The 26552-nt window shown below is 45.1% G+C and overlaps 2 protein-coding genes across 2 annotated transcripts in view; both read right to left on the bottom strand.

Moving 5' to 3' along the window:
* The window catches only part of LOC126543350 (synaptogenesis protein syg-2-like), a 961852-nt gene that overhangs the window by 148394 nt on the left and 786906 nt on the right, over positions 1–26552 (bottom strand). The gene's annotated exons all lie outside the window — the stretch shown is intronic.
* On the bottom strand, positions 22109–22765 carry LOC140215449 (uncharacterized; the record flags this gene model as incomplete). Its single annotated transcript, XM_072285996.1, has 1 exon — positions 22109–22765. A coding segment is annotated over one exon (657 nt), but the record flags the coding sequence as incomplete, so codon positions are not given.

The raw sequence follows: 26552 nt of genomic DNA, 5'->3' as shown, positions 1-26552 counted from the left end.
GTGTCCGTGTCAGTGCGCTGCTTTACTAGCAAGATTTGATGATCAATCACCAACTAGCCCAACTTTCCACATTACTCAACTACGGAGGAGGTTTATTAGCGCGTGTTGTAGGCGTTTGGCCCTAGGCATGCCGGCATTGCGGAGTGGAGTCGAGTTTGTTGAAGCTCGGACGCTGGCTGCTGGCACGGTAAAATAGGTGAAGTAGCGGGCACTGACGCCCGATTTGGCGACCGCTGTTTCGGACAGACTGTCTCGCACCTGCGGCGCTCGTGCTTAGTCAATCGTGGCGGATCATAGCTTTCTCGTGCCTTATGGCGAAATACCTTGTAAATAACATCACAGATCTTTGTGTGGGAGCAGTAGCGACCGTAGTAGAGCTCGGGCCGCATGCATATATTGAAATTCTATAAGGCAGAGCGCCCTAACAACCGCGTTTGAACGCAAGTGGCTGAAAGGTCGCCGGTCACGATGACTGACTCAGCACCGGCGCCGCAGGCGCGAGAAACGCTGTGCGACGTACCTTCAGAGGCAAAGTTTTGACTGGTGTTGCGGAAGACGCGGGGCGCGGTAGTGCTGAACTTAGCGTCACAAGTTGGCGGCTGGACGTAATCATATTTATTCAATCGTAATTTTTTTTTCCTAATCGTAACAACGTGTCATTATTTCGCATTATTGGCGGCGCATCCAGGACACCAAAGCGGCAACTGGGACACCAAAGCTAGAACCCGGACTATTCTGTGGGTATTGGCTCGCCGAGGCCTGCGCGTGCCAGGGGTGTATAAGATTTTTTATGCAAACACATTCTGGAATGCTTCGGCCTCCGCGGCCCCAGCCCGGGCCGGCCTGCTTCGAGCTTTGATCCCCCCGTTACCCATTGGGTGCCCTGGAGATCCTGCGCCGCCCGCTTTATTATAACCACAGGTGCTCTCCTGAGGCCTCTGTTTTCCGCTTACACGTGCCCTCCTGGAGCAGTGCTTGTAAAGAATGCAATCTATCGTCGCGACGAAAGAAAGCGACCCGCGACTTATGCAACACCAGTCAGAACCTTGCCCCTTCATACACAGTGATCACCAAATGGGGCGTCCGTCCAGGCGAACTGCCTTAACGAGCGGGCAGACAGCGGCGGAGCGTAAACAAACTTGACCGCACACCGCAATGCCAGCATATCTAGGGGACAAATGCTACAACACGCGCTCAGAAACCTCCATGCCTAGTTCGAGTCATATATTCAAGGAGCAAAAGCCCCCAGATTTTCTCTCGCGCCTGCTCTTACTCGCGCCTGCGCACAAGCTGCTGGCGATCCCTCAAATGAACGTCTCGTGCAAGACGTACGGTGCTCGCGCTTCTCGGCATGCCGGCGACAGCGCGAATGCGCAAGTAAACGTCACGTGGCTAAGCAGTGAGGTGAAGCACTCGTTCAGAGCCAGGAGCGGCATAAGGACGCATGAAGGTAGCTTCGGAGCTAGCTTACGCTGAGGAAGCACCAAGGAAGCCTTCACCGAGGGCCCCTCAGTAAGGAAGCTTTCAGAGTGACATAAGGTGGCCTCACGGCAATGAAGGCTTCCTTACTGAGGTAAGGAAGATTTCATTGTTTGGCCCTTAAAGGGAAGCTGAAAGCTTTTCCAGAAAAAAATGAGTGAAGAGCAGTACGCCGTGGTTTTCAACCCTCTGAATTCAAATATCGCATCGAAATTGAGCGAAAGAAAGCGCAAACATATTTTATTTCGACGAAAAGTGCAGCAGCAGACACGCCCAGCTCGCGCGCCTCGTTTCCGCCTGTGATTGGTCGGGCACCTCGTGACGTCAACAATGGTGTTCGTCCGGACCGACTGCTGCCGCTACACATGAAGCACGGTGCAAAGTAGTTTGGTGGTGTTTTGCTGAGGCGGTCATGGAAATTTTCGAGGGCTTGCGTTTCTCTGAGGAGTTCGGCGTTAAATCCAAACTCTACGAGAGCGATCTTGCGCGCGACGGTGACGGGCACCGGCTTCGAGCGACAAAACGGGCCGTCGCTTGAACAAATCGCTCGGTGTTGTCGCTTGATCGCTCGTTTCTAGAAATCTGGAACTCGTCGCTCGTCGCCCGGAAATGCTATGAGCGACTAGCCGATTGTGCGAAGCCGAAACTGGATGTACATAACTCAAATACTACTGTTTGTCGCACGGAACGAGCAAACTATTGAATTTTACACGTGCAAGAATAAGAACCTAGTGCAAGACCTTCAGAAATATTTTATGCTCCTTCTTCAGTAAAATACATCAACTTAAATTGATAAAGCATGCGTCACGCTAGTTTCGGCGCGTATATTGCTGCCCTCATTCCGGGAAGTCGTCGCTCAAAGCCGTCGTTCGCGTGGAGTTCGGCTTGCAGACGACGAGTGAACGCGACAGCCATCGCCTCGCTTGTAGCGCTGTCACTGTCGCGTGCAAGATCACTTGTAAGGGGTTTATACTTGTACATACTACACGTACGTACATACTTGTACATACTACATGTACGAGCCGATTGCGAAGAGCCGGCCTCTCCAAGAAGCAAAAAATGCTGGTGCAAGCACTGCTTTCCACGCGAACGAAGGCGAAGTATTAGCATCTCCGTGTGTTGGAAATGTTCTTTGGCGAGTATGTTTTTTGCTAAGCTGCATTCAGCGTTCGAGTGAGTACGTTTCCGGGCAAACAACTGTAGTGTTATGTTCCTGCATGCCTCCTCGTAGAACGTAAGCGGTGATGCGATCTTCAGCATTTGTGCGCTGCCCCAAAGCTGTCGGCAATCTACACAGACGGTTTAAACGCGGGAAAAGTTTACCGGCTGTTGTAGCACGTGTAGTATAGAACCTTCATCAGCGCGCCATCCGCACGCTACTCGTAACCGGTGAATTCCGTCGGCTACGTGAGATGGTCGGTTTCTTATGTGTGCGAGAGAAGGGGGAGCGCAGCGTCTTGGCGTGAGCAGGCTTTCCAACGCATGCAAACTTTACGCTTGCACTGCGTTATGGTAGCTGCATGCAGGCTGTTTCACAACACACGTGCGAATAGAAAATTCGCGGCGCTTGGCCATGAAACCTGCGTCAAGGGTGGGCGATAAACATGCACCTTCCGTTCAGCGTGCAAACTATTTTTTTTAGGAGAACCCAAAGCACGCATTATTGATAAACTCCGGTAGTAATCGTCACGGAAGTGGTTAGAGCACAACACTGTTGTTCTTGAGCGCTTGAAATTGTTTCGCTTCACAGCAGCCTCCCACTTAGCTGAAAGCTTCTTGTCTTGCAGGAACTAGCGGAACATCGGAACATCGTCGCGGCCGCTGGTGTTCGTGCAAGCGTAGGCTGCACAGAACGCCGGCATGATCGGCCTACAAGTTCAATTGATGCTGCGCACGTCAACTACCACTCCTATATACACACAAATAAAGGAATGTAGGGTCGAGCGAAGCAGATTAGGACGGCAGGCACGCAGAAATAAGCCCGGTCAGGCACGGTCGCGGAGACTGCGAAGGAGCGGAACACCAGTGTTGACGTCACTAAGCCGCGGTTTCCGGTCTCCGCTCGCATCGTGAGCGTCAGCAGCAGCGCGCGGCGCTCGACGGGGGGCGGAGCTACAGCGCAATTTTAACCGACTATTGCGTCGCTCCTAAGTGAGAAATCCCCCCCAAAATTTTACCTTCATGGTTTATAAGGTTCCCGCATCCGTATATGAGCGTCTTATTGAATTCGACAGACTCTTCAGCTTCCCTTTAATGTGGCTACCGAATGAATATCGAAGAAAACCTAAGACGCTTGGTCCACAAATAACCATACGCATACTGCTCGGTATTCTACACCAGCGAGACAAGACATTCCGGAGAGGTTGCGCTCAAGCGAACGTGTTGCAATCCGTCGAGTCCCCAGAGTGATGGCGGCGAGCAATCATTGTTTCTTTTTCTCGTCTGCTAGCCAGAAAGCGTCGAAAACTCTGCCATGTGAAAATCTGCTCGGCCATGGAAAAACGAACGGGCGCCCAAGTGCGCCGCGCGGTTGTCAGGCAACAGAGAAAAACGCATGCGAGAAAACCGCAAGCTGGCTCTGCCAGCCAGCGGGTAGCGAGAACAAGAATATTGAAGAGGTTCAATGTGGCCTCGCAAATCAAAGTCAAAGTGGGGAAATAAATAAGAACGTAGTTACCTTTGCTGGCTTTATATAGTGCCTCGACATGGATGCTTTGGCGCAGGTAAAAAAAAATCTTCATATTCTTTTCTGTGACATGACGGCACAAATGAACCGCCACAACGCTTCGTCTCATCGGACCTCGCTGCCTGCTTTGTCAATTTGTCTGATAGTATGTTGAGGTGTACGACTTTAGAAACGTCAATGCACCTTTGGCGTCAAATGTATATAAGAACATTAAACCCACAATGTTCCGGAATTGAAAATCTAAAGCGTGACTTTGGAAATGTCAATGAACCTTTCGCACCAATAGTTTATTAGAACTGTATACCCATCAAGTTTCGGAATTGAAATCCACGCGCTCCGTAGATTCAGCGGCATCTCTACATATATATATATATATATATATATATATATATAGATGCCACTGAATCTACGGAGCGCGTGGATTTCAATTCCGAAACTTGGTGGGTATAAAGTTCTAATATATATTATATATAAATATATATATATAATATATATAGTTCTATATATATATTACAAGCCGTGGCATAATAAAAAAACGTTACTAACCCCAGAGGAGCTGAAAAAAAAAACATCACAAAAGCACACGAAATAAACATATAACGAAATAACATAAACGCAACAAATACTCTGAATACAATATGGCACAAGAGAGATCAAATGAAATTAGCATTGCCAGAGACTGGAAATGCAATATAGAGCGCACTTGTCTTAGTCTTGGTGAGACACAAACATTATATTCCCTATAGCTATTCTAATGTTGGTGGACAGTATGGCTGGCCTCTAAAGGAGACCCTTTCCTATTACTCAGTTTTTTTTTTCTGTAGTCTAGAAAATGTTGCAGTTTTAGTGGCGCGTGAATAATAATATTTAAAGAAACAAAAGATATTTTAGAGGTGACTGAGTGTCATTCTAACGTTACGTCATATAAACGACTGAGTAATGGTCTTGTCACCAAGCAGGGCTGTTTTCGTAATTGTGTCTTCGTATAATCTCAGCTCTAAGTGCAAGACATGCTAATGAGGTTGCAGACTTCAAAAGAGAACGGCTGATAGCTTTTCAGGTGTTAACGGATATCACTCCCCTTCAACACTTAATATTTCAAAAAGCTGTGCTAGAAACGAGAAAAGTAATATATTTTTTAATTGTTAGAATCCTCCACACGACTCACTTGACATTTCATTTTATTGTTTCAAATCGGCAACTCTACACAATTTTTTATCTCTCAGCCCTATATTCGTGAATGTATACGGAAGTTCGCAAGTGAAACATATAAGAAAAATAATTAGCTATACAGCAAGGGAATAAATGAGCCACCAACAAACAAAACGGATCAGCCAAGTGGGAAAAAATAAAAAAAAAGGTAAGGCAAACCCTTAAGAGCAAAAAGTAGAAGTACGTATATACGAGAATCGTTTATTTAATACTTTGCTGCATCACCTCTGAACTAAACTGAAAAATAAATATAAACTGCAGTAAAATTCAAGTTGCTAAACAAAGTTTTATAATTGTGGTCCTGTGCAGACTTGCATTTGCGCGGATGAAAATGGCGCGACTCAACGAGACGTGCAGACTTAATGAACGCGCATAAGGAAAAAAAAAAGGGGGGGGGGGGGAGCTTGAAGACTTCAAGTCTCTGAGAGATTGAACGAGGTGTCACAGACTCGTGGAGATGATCCACGGCCCAGCGCATCCGCGCGTCTCGTCGCGTTAATCATAACTGAAGCGTCTCACGACGAGGCCGAATCGTCCCAAGCGTGATAATTAGGGAACAGCTTCTTCTACGGAAGGAAATTACTCGTGCCGAATAAACTACGCTAGAAAAAAAAAAGCTGCCTGCTCCAGCACTTACGTGGACTCCAGGCAGCGCACTTTCAAATGACATATCTTAGTAAAAGCTTTTTAATAGTCTAGAAAAGCTGCCGTGAACCCAAGTAGAAGGAATCAAAAGCCACACAAGAGTGATGTTGGACGAAGTGCGTGAGAGCTACTGTTTAGCTTGTTGCAGATTTCTTGGTACTGCTGATTCAGTGATGCTACAACAACGGGTGCCTTGTTCTCTGAGGAAGGTGACTTGACTAAGTGCGTAAACATCAATATGGTGTCTAAATCACTGATGTCAATTAGCAGCTCTGAAGAATGAGACAACTGCAAAAAGGTTGGTCGTAAGGTACGAGAGGCCATATTTCACAAACTACACCTTGGTGCGCTGAGAGAAGCATGCCCGAGAGTGGTTGCACCAGTCGAGTGCACCGAAATGTTGCAGGCTGCATTACTGGGCAAAATGTGCAATAAACGAGGTCTTATCGGCTCACTAGTACGCGAGAAAAGCACAATCGGCTGAGCCCAGCGTAAAGCGGTAGTCTCTATTTTTTTTTTTTTTTTGACGACGGAGCAAACATGATCTTTCTTGATTTTCTTTTCCCCCGATGTCAGCACTGTACTGCCCACATACCAAGTAGACTTTCGGCACCACGCTACAGGTTCTTGGCTTTGCGAGAAAGCGATACGTTTTGCCTGCTCCACTGTTATAAACGTCGTGCGTTGTAACGAGTTAGAAACACATGTTAAACCTGAATTCTCTCTCTAACATATTTCTGTGCATTTCACAGTTACATATAATAAAAATTAAGATCAGTTCTGCCGAAAAAAAAAAATGGTGGTAGGAGAGGCAGCTGTTTAGGCGTTGTTTTATGGAGTGTCACTTTGTTTCTCGTCTGCTATATTTAGAAATTAATTCTAAGAAGTGAGACCTAAAGTACGTTATTGAAAATATCACTTCTGGTGTGACCTATGCATATGCTTTACCAACATACCTTACCAAAGCTGCCGGGTTAAAGCAACATTTCGTACTCCAATGGATTTCAAATTACTGTGGATTGAAAGAAACTAAAACGGCTGAGGCGTTGGGGCAAAGGCGGTTTCGGAAGCACGCCTTATTCCCATGTCCCAGTCCTACAAACTGCGCTTTTTAGGAGGGTACTAGAGAGAACTGTGTGTGTCGAAATGTTTTAGAGAAAGCACGAAGGAATCAATCTTATTTGCGGTTGACTCGCATGTTCAGTATACCGACTATATCATCGGTTTCCACGACGCATGTATAAGGACAAGTATTTGTCCTGGATGGGACGCCTGTGGCAGAAAGGACGATAGTGGTGGCGCTGGCTAACACTCCCAGGGTTCTACTAGGACACATAAATACCCAAGAAAGTGGATGGTAAAACGGCGCCGCGGTAGCTCAATTGGTAGAGTATCGCACGCGAAATGCGAAGGTTGTGGGTTCGGTTTCCACCTGCGGCAAGTTGTTTTTTCATCCACTTTCATTCCAATAATTTAACGTTTCTTTATTTCATTTATTGAGCACAAGTAATTTCCCTTATGTTGCCCTTGGTGTCTGTGTTTGGTGGCTTCTTATGATATGTCTAATAAAAAATCGGGCCCCTTAGTTAACCCCCTTTCTTCTCCTTTGCCCTCTAAGGATTGTCACACAGCATCAATTTCTTGGTATAATACTTGATAGGCAGCTATCCTGGGCACCCCACATAAACAAAACTTGAAAACGTGGTCAATGCCATAGTGACTGTACTTCGCAGACTTGCAGGAACATCATGGGGCGGAACAGTATCGCCCATGCTGAATGTTTAGAATGCATTAATGCGACAAAAAATTGCGTATTCCGCGCCCATCTTACACGGACTTTCCCACACGTCAGAAGAGCAACTTCAAAGGCTCTTAGCTAGAGGACTACGCTTATGTCTAGGAGTTCCACGAGCGACTTCTAGCTCTCTTGTAATAGCTGAGGCTCGCCAATCACCATTTCCAGTTATGCGAACTACAGAAACATGCCGACATTATTTCCGTCTTCGAACACAGCATAAAAGCCATCCATTGAATCTAGACATAATGAAACGAGATAGAAGTTATGTTCATATAGAAATTCGAGAAAATCTTCACATATTACCAAGAAATGAATTTTGGAACTCAGACGTCAAATATCCTCCATGGCTGCTTACACTTCCAAAAATCGAATTGTGAGTAGACGGGATATTCAGAAAAAGAGATATGTTCATTCAAGCTGCTAAACAACTAGCAGTCTTTCAGGTATATATGCGGTATTCAGGATACACACACGTCTACACAGATGGCTCCAGCACAGCAACGTCTTCAACTTCAGCATTTATTATGCCGCACCTCAACAAACACGAATCATGTGTGTTATCTCGTGCGACTTCGTCCACAACGGCTGAACTGTTCGCAATCCTATGTGCGATAAAATTTATATTGTCAGTAAGAGATGCGCAAAAATGTGTAATTTTCAGCGATTCGCAGGCGGCTTTAACATCAGTCTGCAGCACAAAAGGGAATATATTCAGTGATAATATAATATACGAAACACTTAAAGATCTCACAAACGCAAGCGAAACGAGACATGGAATAGCATTCCAGTGGATACCAGGGCATTGTAACATTCCTGGCAACACAGCAGCCGATGAAGCAGCGCGACAAGCACACCTCAAAGATGATGCGGTTCCGCTCCCAATATAAAAGAATGCATTATGCTGCATTATAAGGACAATGTCTTTCAAAATGTGTAGAAACACTTGGTTTGCCCGTAATTCTAAGAGCTGGGATTTAGATCATATTGATTCATTTCTTGAATTCAAATTTTCATTGTCATTAGACGGAAATATGGAAATCCTTATTCATCGATTAAGGCTAGGCACTGCCTACCCAAAACATTTCTTACGCAGAATTGGCCGTGCGGAAACCCCCGAGTGTGATTGTGGATTTGTAGACGAAGACATATCATCTCCTTCTAGATTGCCCACATCACGACACACCAAGATGCCGACTTCAATCAACCCTAATTAAATTAGACCGCACACCTTTCAGTTTAAAGAAACTTTTGGGTCCTTGGCCAACAACGTCCTTGCAGAAGAGCGCTTTAAAACAATAAAGACTTTTCTTGAAGACAGCGGCATTGTTGGACGTTATGAACGCTTTTTTTGTTCCTTTCATTTCGATGTCGCTGTATATACGCATGTGTTTGTGGATTATGTTATGTTGGCTGTTCTGTTGTGCCTACCTGTGATAATGCACTTATACAATGTATGTACCACCCGCTGACTAGAGGCTGTGTTATTAGGCGAGAGTATCGTTTGTATTTTTGATACTTTTTTCTACATAACTGTGGAGACATTTACCTTGTATATCGTATTTACCATGCGTTTTTTACGTCGTAGTATTCCTGTAAAAAAGTTGCGTGACAAGTTCTGGTGCTTGTGTGAACAGGTTATTTGATATGTAATCTTGAACCCTGTATGTTGTAGGATGGAACCATTCAAGAGATAAGGAGTAGACGGCTCCTTAGATTGTGCGTCAACATCTCCTTATATCATATCAATAAAAAAAAAAGAGTGCACGTCAACGCTTCTTTGTGAACGCATATTACTTATACATTTGTATGTATCAACAGTACATTCCAAAACAATCGCCCGGACTCGCTTACATTCCAGAATGTGCAATAGCATTCGCGTCGCTCTCGCAATCTGATCAGACAAGGCTCTTTCGCTTCAGAATCTTCAAGAAATTTCTGACATGGTAGTCGTGTCTTGCGATTTGCCTGAAAATGATAACAGTGACAATTAGGTGAAAAACGTTCACCATCAGAAACCAAAAGAATTTACGCATGATAATATTGGTTTTGCAATACCTTGTGTAACTGTGTTTCATTCGTGTATAATTAAATATGCGCTTCTGACAACCCCGGATTTTCTACTGAAACCTATTGTGAGATACTTCCATCCTTAGTACCACCCGCCGTGGTTGCTTAAGGCCGATCCACACGACGGACCGAGTCTGCCAGCCGATCGGTCACGTGATGCGACGTCACGGCCCGCCGCAGTCCGGTCCGGCGCAGAGCGCATCCACACGGCGGACTGCCATAGCAGACGGCAGAGCAGACCAAGCAGCTACACTCTCGGCCAGAGTGTTATCATTGTTATCATTCCGGCTCGAGTCCCACAAAGCCGGGAACTGCTCAACGAGGGATACAAAATAAAGAACCTCCTCGTCACTCAAAGGGGACACGGTGTTTAAAAAATATATCTGCTGCACGCACGTGTAGACGGAACGGCGGACATGAAACGACTGGCTTGACTGGCTTTTGCTGAGCGGAAAACTAGATTGGATTTGGCTGAAGACACTCTGTTGCCGGACAAATCGCTGCGGTTTGCATGCGGTCCGCCGCCAAAACTGAAGCGGGAAAAGCCTCGGCGATTTGTTGGACCGCGAGGGCCGCGGTCTTGCGCGGGCTAACGGCGGTACGCACGAACTGGTGACGTCGTCTCACGTGATGCGCGGACCGCGGTCCAAAAGAGCAATTTGGTCCGTCGTGTGGATCCGCCTTTAGTGGTTATGGTGTTGGGCTGCTATGCTCGAGGTCGGGCGACGTAGAAGAAAATCCTGGACCGGTAACGGAAGCGATGTTTGCAAATGTAATCCAGAACCAGAAAGAGATCCTGTCGAAACTTACTGAGGTTCAGTCAAATCAGGCTAGCTCTGAAACAAGAATGCTTGAAATGCAAAAACGACTTCTTGCAATTGAACAGAAACTACAAAGCTTTGACGATACTCAGCTCCGGCTCACAAACGTTGAAGCGCTTGTTGACAGGTGGGATGAAAGCGCGACGAGCCTTGTTAGACAGGTTGATGATTTGGACAACCGTTCTAGAAGTAATAATTTAATAATTAGAGGCATGCAAGAAGGCGTGCAGGAGAATGAAGTTGCACTGATGAAAAAAGTCACTGAAGAAGTTTTCAGAGACATTCTGAAGGTGCAAGTAGGCTCCATTGAAAGAATTCACAGGCTTGGAAAGAAAACACCTGGTAGAAACCGCCCAATTATCTTTCGGCTAGCGGACTTCAGGGAGAAAGTAAAGATTTTGAGCAATTGTACCAAGCTTAAGGATACAGAGATAAGCATTAGCGAAGATTACTCCAAACGTGTAGTAGAAATTAGAAAGAAACTGTGGGACTCGTGTGCCGAGGAAAGAAAAGAAGGTCGTAGGGCCAAACTTGTCTTTGATAAACTGAAAATTAATAATATATTGTATGGATGGGATGAGGATAAAAACTTGAGGTACCAAATTTTGAGGGTAATTGAAACTGGCAACTGACTCCAACAAGGTAAACAGGATGGCTTTAAGGTTATAAACATAAATGCGCGGAGCATAATAAACAAAACCGATGCATTGGAAGCTGTGGTTTTGGAACATGAACCTGACGTTATAGTCATAACGGAGACATGGTTACATAGCAATATCAAAGATGCCGAAGTCGTGCCAATTGGTTACAAAGCATTTAGAAGGGATCGAGGAGCAAGAGGTGGAGGAGTAGCCATATTGGTTAAGCAAAGCATATTGTGTACTACCCTTGAACAATCGGATAGTATCGAAGCTGTATGGATTAAAACTAAACTTGCTGATCGAACAGTTTACATTGGAGGTGTATATAGGGCCCCAAATACTTCACCTGATGGAATGAACAGCCTAAGGGAACTTATGGAAAGAAATTTTCGAGAAGGAGACAATATCCTTCTTCTGGGCGACTTTAATTTACCGGGAATTAATTGGAGCTCATACTCACCCGGGGAGGTAGACGTGGCTAGTTGCGAACAGCTCTTGGACTTGGCATTCTCTTATGATTTAGAGCAAATTGTAGGAGAACCCACCAGAGTGTGTGGTACAACCTCATCTATTTTGGATCTTATTTTAGTGTCGCATGGGTTGGTAGGGCTTTTGACGGATTGCCACGTAGAGGACGGAATATCAGACCACAAGATTCCAATAGCTACTTTCAGTATGCCTCCATCCCCCTCACTGGGTAACCAAAAGAAAAGAGTTTGGAATTTTCAATCCGCAGATGATGTGAGTGTCTTAGACTATCTCGAAAGCTCCTTTGATGCATTTACCTGCTTGTATCAATCGGATGTGAGCATTGATGATTTGTGGAATTTCTTCTACAGTGTAGTAACTCATTGCATGGATAAATTTGTTCCTAAGAAGAATAAAAAATGCGGAAAGACAAATCCTTGGATGAACCGAAAAATCATTCAGGCAAAACGGAAAATTAAAAGAAAACGGAAAGCATGTTCTCAAAGTAAGTATACAGATGACGAAACTTCAATTACGGAAATGAGGCAAGAATTGAAGCGGCTAATTAAGGAGGCGAAAGACCAATTTTACAATGTAACATTGACGAAGTTCCTCTCGGAAGCACCGGCTAAGTTGTGGCGATATGTCAATCCGCCTAATAAGCAGTGCTGTTCTAATCCCGGAATTAATGATGCTGAAAGGGCTGATCAATTTAATCTTTTCTTCTCGTCGGTTTATACAAAGGATGATGAAGCAGTGCCTAGTGTATGTGAATTCTCTGCCCGCCCTCCCATTTCGAATATTAAGATAACTGAGAAAGGTGTTCTAAACCTTTTACTCAATATAAAGACTAAAAAGTGCCCTGGACCAGACGATATTCCTAACGAATTCTTAGTGAGGTATGCTGAATGGGTGTCTAAGTTCCTTACAAAAATATTTAATTCCTCAGTATTGAATGGGTCTTTCCCTACCGCATGGAAACTAGCAAGAATAATACCAGTTCATAAAACTGGGAACACTTCCGACATTAGCAATTACCGACCAATTTCCCTCACAAGTACATGCTCTAAACTTCTGGAACATATCATAGCCAAACACTTGTCACAATACCTTGAAATGCATAACTTGCTATCCTCTGCGCAGCATGGATTCCGTAAAGGACTATCTACGATCACTCAATTAGTTGAATTGGTTCATGACACTTCACAAACGATAAATTCTCGTGGACAGATGGACCTCATTTGTTTGGATTTTGCCAAAGCATTCGATAAAGTTTCCCACTCCAAGCTTTTGTTCAAAATTAATACTGTGTTTAAGAATCCTAACCTCACAAAGTGGTTTACATCGTACTTACAGTGCCGTCAGCAGTACGTTCAAATAAACGCGCATAGGTCCAGTCTTCAACCGGTGTTATCCGGAGAACCTCAGGGAAGTGTCCTAGGTCCTCTTCTATTTCTTATTTTCATTAATGACTTAACACATCACATTTCTGTTCCAATAAGACTATTCGCTGACGACTGTGTTGTCTATAATAATATAGAATCTATTAGTGACCAAATTAAATTGCAATGCAACCTTGATAACATTATGAAATGGTGTTCTGACTGGCAAATGGTTATAAATCCAACTAAATCAGTAAGCATGTCTATTACAAGAAAAAAGAAGATCCTGCTATTTCCTTATAGTATACATGGCAACAAGCTTAAAAAAGTAGAGGAACACAAATATTTGGGTTTATTATTTAGAAGTGACTTAAGCTGGAATAGGCATGTAGATGAAGTAAGTAAGAAGGCGAATAATGCGCTTTGGAGCCTAAGACGAAATTTACACACAGCAACCTCTGAAGTTAAAAACTTGGCCTATAGAACACTGGTCAGACCAATCATTGAGTACGCGAAAATTGTCTGGGATCCTTACACAGAGAAAAACCGTAAGAAACTTGAAAGGATTCAGAGGTTAGCTTCTCGATTCATCTTCAACAAATATGGTCGACTTCACTCCCCTTCAAAACTATGTCAGCTTGCAAATCTTCCCAATTTAGAATTAAGAACTAAGTATGATAGGCTGAAGTTCCTGTTCCTTATTATTCATAATGAAATAAAAATAAATAGGACGAACTATTTTGAAATTTCTAATAACGAATCTTCTAGACATCGCCACAGCATGTATATTCCCCCTCCGGTAAACCATAATGACACATTTAAATATAGCTTTTTTCCCAGAACGATAAAAGAGTGGAACATGCTTCCCGATTTCGTAGTTCAGTCTACCTCTTTAAATAGTTTTCTGAGTAATTTGCATGCCATCATTTATTCTGATGGCGCGGTCCGTTAATGATCTGACTTTCTGAATCATCTTATTTCTTGATTTTGTTATTATCTGTGTATGTTCTTATTGTACATGCCTCAAGGTACATTGACTGTTTTTTTTTTTCTGCTTGCCCTATTGCAATGTATATGTAATGTAATTTCATTTTTGTACGTTGTATGAATCAAATGTGTTGACATTGCTTGTTTTATTTATTTTTTTTCTCCACTCCTGTAATGGCCCTATGTAAGGGCTGACAGTATCAATAAAGAAAGAAAGAAGAAGAAGGTCGCGGCGGCCGGATTTCGATGGGGGCGAAATGCGAAAACACCCGTGTATGTTTATGTAGGTGCGCGTTAAAGAACGCCAGCTGGTCCATATTTCTGTAGTCCCCCACTACGGCGCGCCTCATAATCAGATCGTGATTTTTGCTAGTAAAACCCTATACTTAAAAAAATTATCCTTAGTACTGTTCCATTTCAAAGCGTGAGCATTATATGTCTCGTAGTAGTAGGCGGCATGAGCGAATGATGGTACCAAAAATGACCGATGGCAAAGAGTAAAAACACGTTGAAAATTACTCGTATTGACGTCAAATTTCCTAGGGAGGTTCCTGTAAACAAAGTACACAAATGCTTTTGAAGACCACCTTAGGAAAATTTCGGTATGAGGGGGAACCGAACCCGGGCCCCCCGGCTGCGAGACGAGCACGTTTGCCCAATGCCACGGCGACTTCACGACTCCCATTGACTAAATGTGTGACTAGTGCGTGCGTCGTTGGGCACGTGGCGGCGCAGCCAATGGTCATGAGGTGGTGCCACGGCGTGAGTGCATAAAACAAAAGCATTAATGTCCAATTGAACGCCGCTGAACGGGTCTTCAAAATACGAACTCCTCGCGGGAAAGCGAGCGCGCTTAGATGCGTGGCGGCATTTCATTTAAGCCTTACCGAAGCGCAGTTAAAATGCAGGCGAGAGCTTGCGCAGACAAGGAACGCGCAAAAAAAAAAGAAAAAATATTCACCAAAAGGACTATAGTGTTTTCGCATTCTCACACGTAAGCTGTCTTAAGTGTCCCTGCCGATTTCCTTTTTTATTTCATTTAAATATAACCCAATGCAACAATTCTTATATTCTTAATTTATTATGTTATACCATTTCATAGCTAAGAGAAAAGGAGCAGCCGCTTCTAGGAAATGGTGACTATTCCTGTATTTATTTTCATCTGAATAAAAATAGCTAAGGTTAAGCCCAGGATGCGAAGCATACTAGCCTTTATTTTAGTTGTTGAACCACTGTTTAGCCTGGTGAACTGCTGTTGCTTGGCTATATTTGGTTCGGCTAGACGAAGTAACAACTCATGCGTTACTCTGCTTCGCCTTCAAGAGTGGAACGCGATAGCGTTCCCGTCGACCCGCCAAGGAGTGTAAGACAATGGGCTACGGCGCAGCGACTACGCGCCCCGCATTGGACGCGGTGAGCGTCGAGCAACGCAGCGTTAAGGCCCGTTTATAGTCCGACGTTATCGGCGCGCGGGCGAGCGTCGTTCGCGGTCTGTCACGCTACGTCGGTTGCGCTGCGCCAGCCGAGATGCCATCCCCTCTATACTTCAACGCGCGCGCCGTAGGCTGCTACCTTCGGAGCATGCGCAGAAGGTTCGCCAAGTCGCGCACCGTCCGCAAAAGCCGTCTGCGGAGTTGTGTTGGCGCCTTTTTCTTCGCGCGCAATGCATTGTGGTGCCAGAGTTCCGCCGACTTCGACGCGCGAATGGCTCCGGAGCCATATCGGCGCCGGGCCCGTCGGGGCGCGTCGGAAGCCGCCGGTTACGTTGGCTGCGCCGGTGCGCCCGACTATAGGCTCGTTTATAGTCCGACGTTATCGGCGCGCGGGCGAGCGTCGTTCGCGGTCAGTCACGCTACGTCGGTTGCGTTGCGCCGGCCGAGATGCCATCCCCTCTATACTTCAACGCGCGCGCCGTAGGCTGCTATCTTCGGAGCATGCGCAGAAGGTTCGCCAAGTAGCGCGCCGTCCGCAAAAGCCGTCAGCGGAGTTGTGTTGGCGCCTTTTTCTTCGCGCGCAATGCATTGTGGGTCGACGCGGTTGGCGGCGCCGGCGCGCGAATGGAGCAGGAGCCAAATATGCGCCGAGCTCGTCGGGGCGCGCTGGCAGCCGCCGGTTACGTCGGCGCTGCAGTGCGTCGGACTATAGAAGGACTTGTTTTCGCCAACGTAACGTAGCGTGCGCGAGCGCGCGCGCGTGCGTGCGTTACGTCGGACTATAAACGGCCCTTATAGAGGGGTCGTTTTCGCCAACGTGACGTAGCGTGCACGCGCGCGCGCGCGCGCGGACGTTACGTCGGACTATAAACGGCCCTTTAGGCGCGGCAACGAAATGTGCGCCTGAGCAAGCGACGCACGCCTGAGCCTTAGAAACAGCTCGTTTCTAAGGCAACACCGCATTCACTCGAGGCGCTTTTGTACCGCTTTGAAGCATCGTACTCGTGGCTCAGTGGTAGCGTCTCCGTCTCACACTCCGGAGACCCTGGTTCGATTCCCACCCATCCCATCTTGCAAGAGTTGAGCCAAAGCCACCTAGAAACAAGCGCAGCTGCTTATATACCGCCGCGACGCCGCGAGCGACGGCGCGAGTTGGAGCCCCGTTTCTCCTCTGTCGTGACGTCACGGTGTCACGTCGGCTAAGCACAAGGTTCTTAAGTAACGTTAAGCACATGACGCAGAGTTCGACAGTACACATGGTTTAGAGTGCCAGCTGATCTATTGAATATGTTATTGGTCGTTTGCATTCTTAGCGATTCGAGATTGAGCCTCGTTGTCAAGTTTGTCTTTATGGCCGCGATACGCGCGTTGTCCCGGTTGATCTCGTTACCCGTCTTCTCGGCACGCTTTGCGAGGGCATTTGTCACTGTGTGGCTTTTGGCGACATCATTCTTGTGCTCTTTGAAAGGCCTGCAGAAATTTCCGCTTTCGGCAATATACACTGATTCGCAATCGGCGCATGGAATCTTGTACACTACGCCAGGAAAACGTGCCCAGGGAGAGGATCCTTCACTTATATCAAGTCACCTTTAAGCTTGCTTGCTGACACATGCGCTATTTGTACACCGCGTTTCTTAAAAACACGAGCTAGGGGCTCGCTAACGCCTCGAATATACGGGACAGCAGGCTGAAGCGTCCATGGCTTGTCTGTCAGTCTGCTGATTATTCATCAGGAACTTGTTTGTTCTCCGAATAAAACGCTTGGGGTACTCGTTCTTCGTTAGGTACTCTTGAAAGATCCGAACCTCCTCTGGCAGGCTGCTTGCATTAGACCAAGTGCGGATGGCCTGTTCAACTAACGAACGAACCACTGAGCGTTTGTCCGCTGCCGGATGAATCGAGTCGAAACCAAGTTATTCACCCGAGCGCGTTGGCCTTCGGTACACGATCAATGTTAGGCCGTGGGAGCATGCTTGGCCAGTGCGTCCTAGAAAGGAAGGCAACCGTCCTTTTCTTCTTCAAAGTAAACTTGATGGAAGGCTTGACGCCATTTAGGCATGCTAGGAAACGCTGCACGTTCATCGTGTCGATGACACAGAAGCAATCATCCACGTACCTCAAGAAAACCTTGGGTCTAGGCTCAAATGACTCCAAAGCTTTGGCTTCAAGTGCTTCCATCGACAGGTATGCAGTCGTGACTGAAACAGATGCTCCCATTGTGGTACCGAAAACTTGCCTGTAGAATGCGCCATTGTAGGACAAGTACGTGCTGGACAAGCAAAACCGTAACAAGGCATCCAACTCAGTGACGTCCAAACGCGTGCTATCCTGCAGTGCCGGGTCGTTGAGAAGCAAGCGTCTGGAGGTTTCGATGGCAAGTTTAACCGGAACGCTGGTGAAAAGGGAGCACACATCGAATGACACGAGTACTTCATCTTTTTCCATAGTGATACCATAGTGATAATGTGGGCCTCACATTTAGCGTGTACCGAAAGCCAACGCACTTGGGTAGACAACTTCGTTTTTACTCGGTTCATCAGGCAGCCCAGAAACGCTCAGTGGTTCGTTCGTTAGTTAAACGGGCCATCCGCACTCGTTCTGATGCAAGCAGCCTGCAAGAGGAGCTTCGGATCATTGAAGAGGACCTAACGAAGAAAGGATACCCCAAGCATTTTATTCGGAGGACAACAAAGTTCCTGATTAATAATCAGCAGACTGACAAACAAGCCATGGACACTTCAGCATTGAGACAGAATCGCGCTGCTGTCCAGTATATTCGAGGTGTTAGTGAAGCCCAAGCTCGTCTTTTTAAGAAACGCGGTGTACAAATAGCGTATGTGCCACCAAGCAAGCTTAAAGGCGACTTGATGAACGTAAAGGATCCTCTTCCTGGGCATGTTTTCCTGGCGTGGTGTACTAGATTCCATGCGCCGATTGCGAATCGGTGTATATTGGCTAAAAGGAAATTTCTGCAGGCGTTTCAAAGAGCACAAGAATGATGTCGCCAAAAGACACACAGTGACAAATTCCCTCTCAGAGCATGCCGAGAAGACGGGTCACGAGATTAACCGGGACAACGCGCGTATTGTGGCCCCAAAGAAAAACTTGACAACGAGGCTCATCTGGAATCGCTTATAATGCAAACGACAAATAACATATTCAATAGATCAGCTGGAGCTCTAAACCACGTGTACTGTCGAACTTTGCGTCATGTGCTCAACGTTACTTAAGAACCTCGTGCTTAGCCGACAATTCATTGTGAACAAGGGATCCGTGCGGATCCCGAAACGTTAGTTTATCTTTATTTTGACCTTGGTCAGTGACCTGTTTCATTTTCTAAAAATATAGGTACCTGTTCTTTAAATATATATTGCTCTAATTTACGCAACAGCATACCCTGATCTGGAAAGTCACATATACAATATATTTAAGAATATGCATATCACGCAGTAATTTTTGTTTAATGCTTGGTTTATTATTTCAATTTCTGAGCTCACGGCTCTGGTGACAAAGTAGCCAGTTCGAAAAATGTTGCTCGTTTGAAGCTATACTATATTTCTCAAGATCATTTGTAACGTGCCGTGCAATAGGTCCTTCGAAGACCATATTGTTAAATGATGAAATACCTATTACATGATAGTGAGCCAGGTCGCTTGGTATATCTCATTTGTGCCTTGTTACAATTTTTCTGATCTGGATCTGATGAGAATATGTTCCATATAGAAATAATTCATTGTAATAGTGTGTAAACACTGGTCTCAATGTCACCTTGAATCGTCAGTAAGCTCACAGGTATTCCGTCATGAGCCTTAGTCTTATTCGAATCCATGAGTGTTCGAGCGTCTGTTACTTCTGTTGTTACTAAAGAAAACTAGTGGGATAATTTGAGAGAGAAATAAGGCAGGCTAATTCCGTATCATGAGCACATTGGTTGCATACCGTACTATATTACATATAATAATACAAAAGTGACTAAGCGCATCTTCAAGATCTGTGTCAGTGATTGGATAAATATATGGAAGGGCACTGCACTGTTTTGTTGACTTTGTGTTAGAATCACGAACTAGGTAATTTTGTTTATAATTGTCGTCCACCTTTCTCATTAATTCACCAAATACTCCTCCTTACACTTACGTATTAATGAAAGGGAAATTTATTGCGGTGTTTTATATTGAGCGCGTGAATAATTACTGTCTTTGTTATGAATATAAATTCACACAGCTACGTTTCATTGTGATTAATCGCTACAAGTATCGCATTCTTCATCCACGGGACAATTCGGACCAAGAAGTACATTGATCCGCATGAGTTTGTACTTTCCTTTAACACCATTTGGAAAACAACCTGCTATGAGTAGGCTAAACGCCTGTATAATGCCGACGTGGCCTTCTCTGACATACGAGCGTGATCATCATGGAATGTAGACCTTTCTGTTGTTGCTGACGTCTTTTAAAAGTGGTCGCCGTCCGGAATGTCCAATCCCTCTAGAGCCCCCTATAATATTCTACCTCCTGTCATGCCTTAGCCAAGAAAAGTTTCAGGCAAGTTTAAAGAAGTTTGTTAACCAGAATACTAAAAATAATCACATCTTCCAGCTGTGTGTACGCGTGCTTACCACGGCGCCGGAAAAAAAGCGACCTAATGATGCCAATGCTTCTGATGTATAAACCAAGCGTTGTGTGCAAGCTAGTAAAAACTGCAAATTTTAAGCCAGTGATAGTCAGTTCTCGGAGGCGCACAGGAGAGTACACCCCACCACACTCGGGATTCTGGTTCACCATGCGTGCACCACACGGCGTCTTAGCAGAATCGGAACCTGGAGTGCGAGCTTTGGATAGTGCTCACACGAAATCGAAAATCCCCAAAGTAGCGTCAGAGAACAGGTTGGTCTAGTCAATACGAATACGGCTAGCTTATCAAGAAAGACGCATTTTTTCCTAACCCTACTTCACGCTCTTAGCAGATGAATAGTGCAAGTGCCCGTCGCTCCGCCACACTTTACACCCGATTGTAAAGTTTATTAAGTGTATAGTCGCAATTTATTGTCACAATTTATAGACAGTCGCAGGAATTTCTCAGTAGAACTTATTTATCTCTGTAAAGCTTCAGGTGCGTTATTGAATAGGCCCCATACCAAAACATCACTGCGTGCATCACGTTATTTCAGTTGAGGTAGTAAGTGACCTTGCAGTTGCTCCAGTGTCGACCATCGGTCATGTACACAGGGATGTAAGCGGAAACCGCATTAAAGTGCTATACATTTAGCGGTTTAACTACTACCATGAGGCAACAGCCAACTGCCCTCTTTTCATTGTTTATTTCGAAATCCTCCAAAACGGAATCTACTGCGGAGCACAACGTCAATGATGCGAGTAAAATTTCCCTCAGTTTAGATTCCACATCAGAAAATGGCTTTTAAGGAAAGGTTCGTTGATAGCGCTTGTTCGAGGAAATAATTTAATCAGGGACAAACTCCAGACATGTGTCACCGCCTTCGAGAAAGCAGATTGAACACAACGCACACTCTTAGATAAAAAGCTCAACACAGTAACAAGAAAAGAGACTTGCTCGCTGAAAGGCACACAACGATGAAATTACCGAAACTGGCCTGGGAACAAGGTTGGCTTCCTAATTAAGACAACGCAGCCAAGCATAAGGGTTCATTAGGGTTCTTACGCTGCAGAAGCTCTTTAAAACTGTAGCCATATATTTTTTATATCATTTAGAGGCGTCGCCTTGTCGTGGTCTCTACGCAAGAGGGAAGGGGAGGACTTATCTACGTGCAAGGAGCCTCGTGAACTACTGCGAAACCATCATTACATGTGTGGATATAGGAACATATTTGAGCGTCCCGAGAGAAAGCAAAATACAAAACAAATCTTGCCCGAAACGGCTACGCTTGAGCAGAGGCTTCGCTGCAAGGAAGCAGAATCCGGTTTCAGGAAAAAATCTGTTGTAGTCCAGAGATAGAGAACAGGTTTGCTTGTGGCACGCCTAACACGCAACTCCAGGTGGACAGGGTGAACAATGAAAAGCTGTGCACAGTCCACAGCAAAGATGCAGAACGTACGCACAATGTGCACAAAACATAGAAATTAACACTCAACTGAAATGTCTTCTTATGGACCAAACGAGAAGAAGGAGGTTTAATCGAGCGGCCCGATTTTTATTAGTCATATCATAGGAAGCCAACAAACACTGACACCAAGGACAATATAGGGGAAATTACTTGTGCTTAATAAATGAAATAAAGAAACGATAAAGGAATGGAAATGAAAGCGGATGCAAAAAAAAAAAAAAAAACTTGTCGCAGGTGGGGAACGATCCAACAACCTTCGCATTTCGCGGCCGATGCTCTACCAATTGAGCTACCACGGCTATATTTTTTTCTTTATTGCATGGAAATATCGGTAGTGTCCAAACAATGCAGTTACATTACATATGAACATACATGAGAAATTCACACACAGTATGCAGTCCAATGACAGTTCAAAATTCTGGCAAACAAACACAAGCGTCCAGACACGAAATCCATTCAGGTAAGGGATCACATGTAGCCACCACACTACGGACTTGAGCAGTCTCTTCTCGGAAGATAGACCTTGTCGAGCGAGGTGGCTCGGCATGTCTGTCGATCATTCGACTGCTCCATAAAGAATAAAGTCCTAATAACATAAACAAATCGTATGGTGTATTAGTGGCTGTCTTTTTGAAAGGAAGGAACCGGATGCCATAATATGTGAGAGGAAAGTCTTTCTTGAGAGTTCTTTGTAAAATGTCCCCAAAATGAAATGCGTCACGACAAAGTATAAAGCAATGTTCTATTTTGTCGGGTTGATTGCAAAGTCTACGATTTGTATTCCAGGGTACATACAGTCCTTTTTCCTGAAGCCACGTTTTAACTGGCCGTGTGGAGGTGTGCAGCGTAAAGAAAAACGTTTTCGCTGCTGGCGCAAGAGAGAAGAGGAGAAGACAAAGGAGAGGAAAGACAGGGAGGTTAGCCAGTGTAGGTACCGGCTGGCTACCCTGTGCTGGGGAAAGGGGTAAAGGGAATAAAAGGAAAAAGAAGAAGAAGAGGAAAAAAAAAGAAAATTGACACAGTAACGCGAAACTACGCGCTACAACGTTCAGAGGCGGTCGCACAATTCACATGTCCTTAAAAACTTCAACAAAGCCCTTAAGGCCTTGAGTGCCGAAGCCCGTCTGGACCAGTGTCCTAGAGCTTTTTCCTCAGTAAAGGGGCGATGCACATTCTACGGACACGGCAAAGAAAATCTTGACCAAATAGAGACAGATACGGCTTTCGGTACAGAGATTCAGGGAAAAGGTTATCTATAAGTGCTACATTTAGTGACGTGTGATTAACGGTAAACAATTAACGGTAACAATTGAGCTACCACGGCGCCGTTTCCCCATCCACTTTCTTGGGTATTTATGTTTCTTAGCAGAACCGTGGGAGTAGAGTTGCTGTATATACTACCAAAGGTAGCAGAGTTGCGCGCCTGTTTTATCACGCCGCTAGCGCCTGTATTGGCAGAACGTCATCCCGTGGTAGTCAAGCAACCGTGCATTGCGGAGAAGCTGATGCTTGGGCAAATTGTTTGGTTTTCCCGACGCCGCCGCTGCAGCGAACTGGATTGACACAAGTTATCGCCAGTCAAATTCAAAGCGAATCCGGCCGATCTTGGCGTTCGCTGTTCGCGTGCGGGCTAGCTGCGGAGCAACAACACAACGTGTGCAGCGCATCTCACAGCTGGTTCATTGCAGTGTCCTCGCAGTCCCATCGGAATAATATAAAGACCGGGTGCACTGCTCCCAACTGCACGAATCGCTCTGAAAGCGGAAAAGCTTTTTATTCGATCCCATTCGATCCCATTCGATCCTATGCACCACACTGCTTTCACAGAACTGTCATAAAAAAGCCAGCTCACATTTTCACGATAAAGCACTGCTTGGGTTGTTGTTTCTGAACGCAAAAGAGGTTATGCTACTATGTAAAGATATTTCATCTACTACTGCTTATGTGAAGCAGTAGGCAAGAGGAATGAATGTCGTCATTTAACATACGGTAAGGGCGTAAGTGTGTTTTGCATTATTACCGATAATGTAGCTATGTCAGTCCTGTGAGAGAAAAACTTTCACTACACTCCCACAGAAGGTTACTTTTGGAATCCCTGCAGTGAAAAGGCACATAATGAAGTGGCACTTGCAGTTGTGGCTGATATTCAATGCCTGCTAGTAGGTGGGTACGTTTCTACAGCAAATCTAATGGGGTACCAGAGTCAAAATACTAATAGTTGGTCACTGATTCACCAGTAGTACTTTAGACTGCCTACATGTTGAGAGCTTTGGCACATAAGGAGGTATCCCTATTGCGAAACCCAGTACCCAGTGTCCAGTGCAGCGCAAGATTATAGGCCCAGTGCCGCGCGCTGGATTCTGGGGCGCTGGGTACTGGTGTGAAAAACAGCTCTAGCGCGTTAAATACGCGGTGCCTAGACACCGCATATATACATATATATATAAAGAAAACGCAAAAACAAACTCCTCGTGGCGTGGCGTAGTGGTGAAGTACCGGGCTTGGTATCTGTAGCTATCTGTAGTGGTATCTGTATATATATATATATATATATATATATATATATATATATATATATATATATATAAAGAAAACGAAAAAATAAAAAAGCTCCGACCAGGTTTCGATCGTCGAACTACAGATACCAAGCCCGGTACTTCACCACTACGCCACGCCACGAGGTGAGTATGGGCGGATAACTTGGCATGTCAAGGATCGAGAAGCAGTTTAATTTCACAGAGATACGTCTCGATCAGCCATATTAGGTGCACTATCGCCCAGCAACTAAACTCACGCCTGTACCACAAAGAAAAATTTGCTGTCCGTATTCACTAGCATGCTCGGAACATAGATTTTTACTAGTGCCACAACATAGGCTTTCACTTGCGATTGGTATTTTAACTTCGAAAAAAGTGCTGAATGAACCGCCGACCCAGGACGCTGTATGGGCCGTTACTGCCGATTTGGATAGCCGTTTCTTGTTCTGAACGCGAAGGATTGCAACGTTTTCTTTGTTTAGGGATGCCTTTCAGTCGACCACGTGTGTCTAGTCCTATATCTTCGTCAGAGAAGCGCAGGCTAGTGCTGGGAGCCTTCGGCGACAGCACATATATACCTGTGTTTATGACGCGTCACATCGGCGCTCATCGCTTCTTGTGCTGGCACTGTAGACATGAAAAAATTGTTTATTTAAGAACACCGATGCGAAAGCTGAAATATAGAGTGATTTATCCTTGTTAGACAAATAATACGTTACTGATAATATTTGCCCTGCATCTTAAGTCGCGCTCTAAAGAAGAGCAGCGCCTTTTTCTTGACGATCTTATCTAGTCAGCTGTTTCGATGCGATTTGTATGCGATTAGGCGGAAAAGTAGTCCACAAACGATGCAAAAGCGCTCACGGTCGACCGACGATATGGTAGGCATGTCGCCTGCAAAAACGGAGTGCGGCTTCGCCGCATAGATTTGGTTGCTTCCCAGGCAAGATGGCGGACCTACGCGCAACTCTGCTACTTTTGGTAGCATATACAGTAACAATACCTGGGAGTGTTAGCCAGCGCCACCACTCACAGACCTTGGCAGCCGGACGTGGAACGTCTTTTCTGCCGCAGGCGTCACGAGAACGTAATCTTTTTGGGTGAAGGTGACTGGTCAATAAACCCACACATGCTACGGGAAGGCATCAGTGTTGGCGAATTCGAGACACTCGTTATGTAATAAACGAGAAGAAAGGGGATTAACCGAGGGGCCCGATTTTGCGATATTCACGTGATTTTTGATATTTCGTGCGGTGCCCGCATAGGCACCGCACACTCTTAAGTGTGCGGTGCACGTCTCTTAATTGGATAAATTGGCAAGTCATTTGCATAAATTAGCCGACTACCTGCGACATACTTGGTCAAATGATGCCGCTTGTTAGTGCTCAACTGTCGTCCAACGTGATTTGTACAAAAAGTGATCCGATGCGCTATCGTCACATTCCTACAAAGCCACGTGTACACGAATATCACAGGACCGATACAGAAACGAGGCGCATCACCTTAACGTGCCAAAGATTAGCAGATAGAAAGGGCCGATTTCCCTCTACCGAATTCACGGGCTAGGCTGGCGCGTCGCATCGGGGTGACGAGAATGAGCGCACAAATTGTGCATGCCCCGTGAGACTCTACGCGCTACACAAAAGCGCTGACAAACTCGTTTAGCTAATGCGCCAGGGAGTGCGATGCAGTACTGATTCAAGCAAATTTATAGCTAATCAGAGCCTACGGTCAAATTACTAGAAGATACTTCAAGGCAAAGGAAGAAGAACTTGCAAATAGTAATAAACAATTAAGTTTCCGGCGCGGAATCATCAATACGGTTAGATATGTACAGTCAGGCGAAAGTACATTAATATGTTTAATTGGAAATGTCCTATTTTTTTCTTTCTTTACAACACTGACACTCGTTCTTATGCCCATTATCACCAAAATATCGCAGTGGACCTAATTCAATACAACTAAACGTTACTGAAAAACCGCAGGGAATACTGTTTATTATGGTGAACATCAGAACTAGGTTGTCCAGATTTATTTTTGGTGCCAAAAAAGAATTATCATGGATATCATAATTTAATTGTCATAACCGTATTCTTTTATAATCTCAACCTGATGTTAGCAGCGATTCCGTGTCACCAGTCAAGCTACATGCTCCTGCTGTTGTCTGTACCAATAGCAATTTTCCCTTACATTTCCACTCATTCTGATTGCAACGCCACATTTTTCAACACTTACAGAAGACATCAGCTAAATGTCGAGAACCGACGTACAAGTATAATACCGAGAGCTATGTAAGCGTACAGAATATACTTCAATC

The sequence above is a fragment of the Dermacentor andersoni genome, chromosome 1 (genome assembly GCF_023375885.2).
Source record: "Dermacentor andersoni chromosome 1, qqDerAnde1_hic_scaffold, whole genome shotgun sequence".
Taxonomy (NCBI): Eukaryota; Metazoa; Arthropoda; class Arachnida; order Ixodida; family Ixodidae; genus Dermacentor; species Dermacentor andersoni.
Note: the sequence above shows the minus strand (reverse complement) of the source record. Positions and strands in the feature narration are given on the sequence as shown.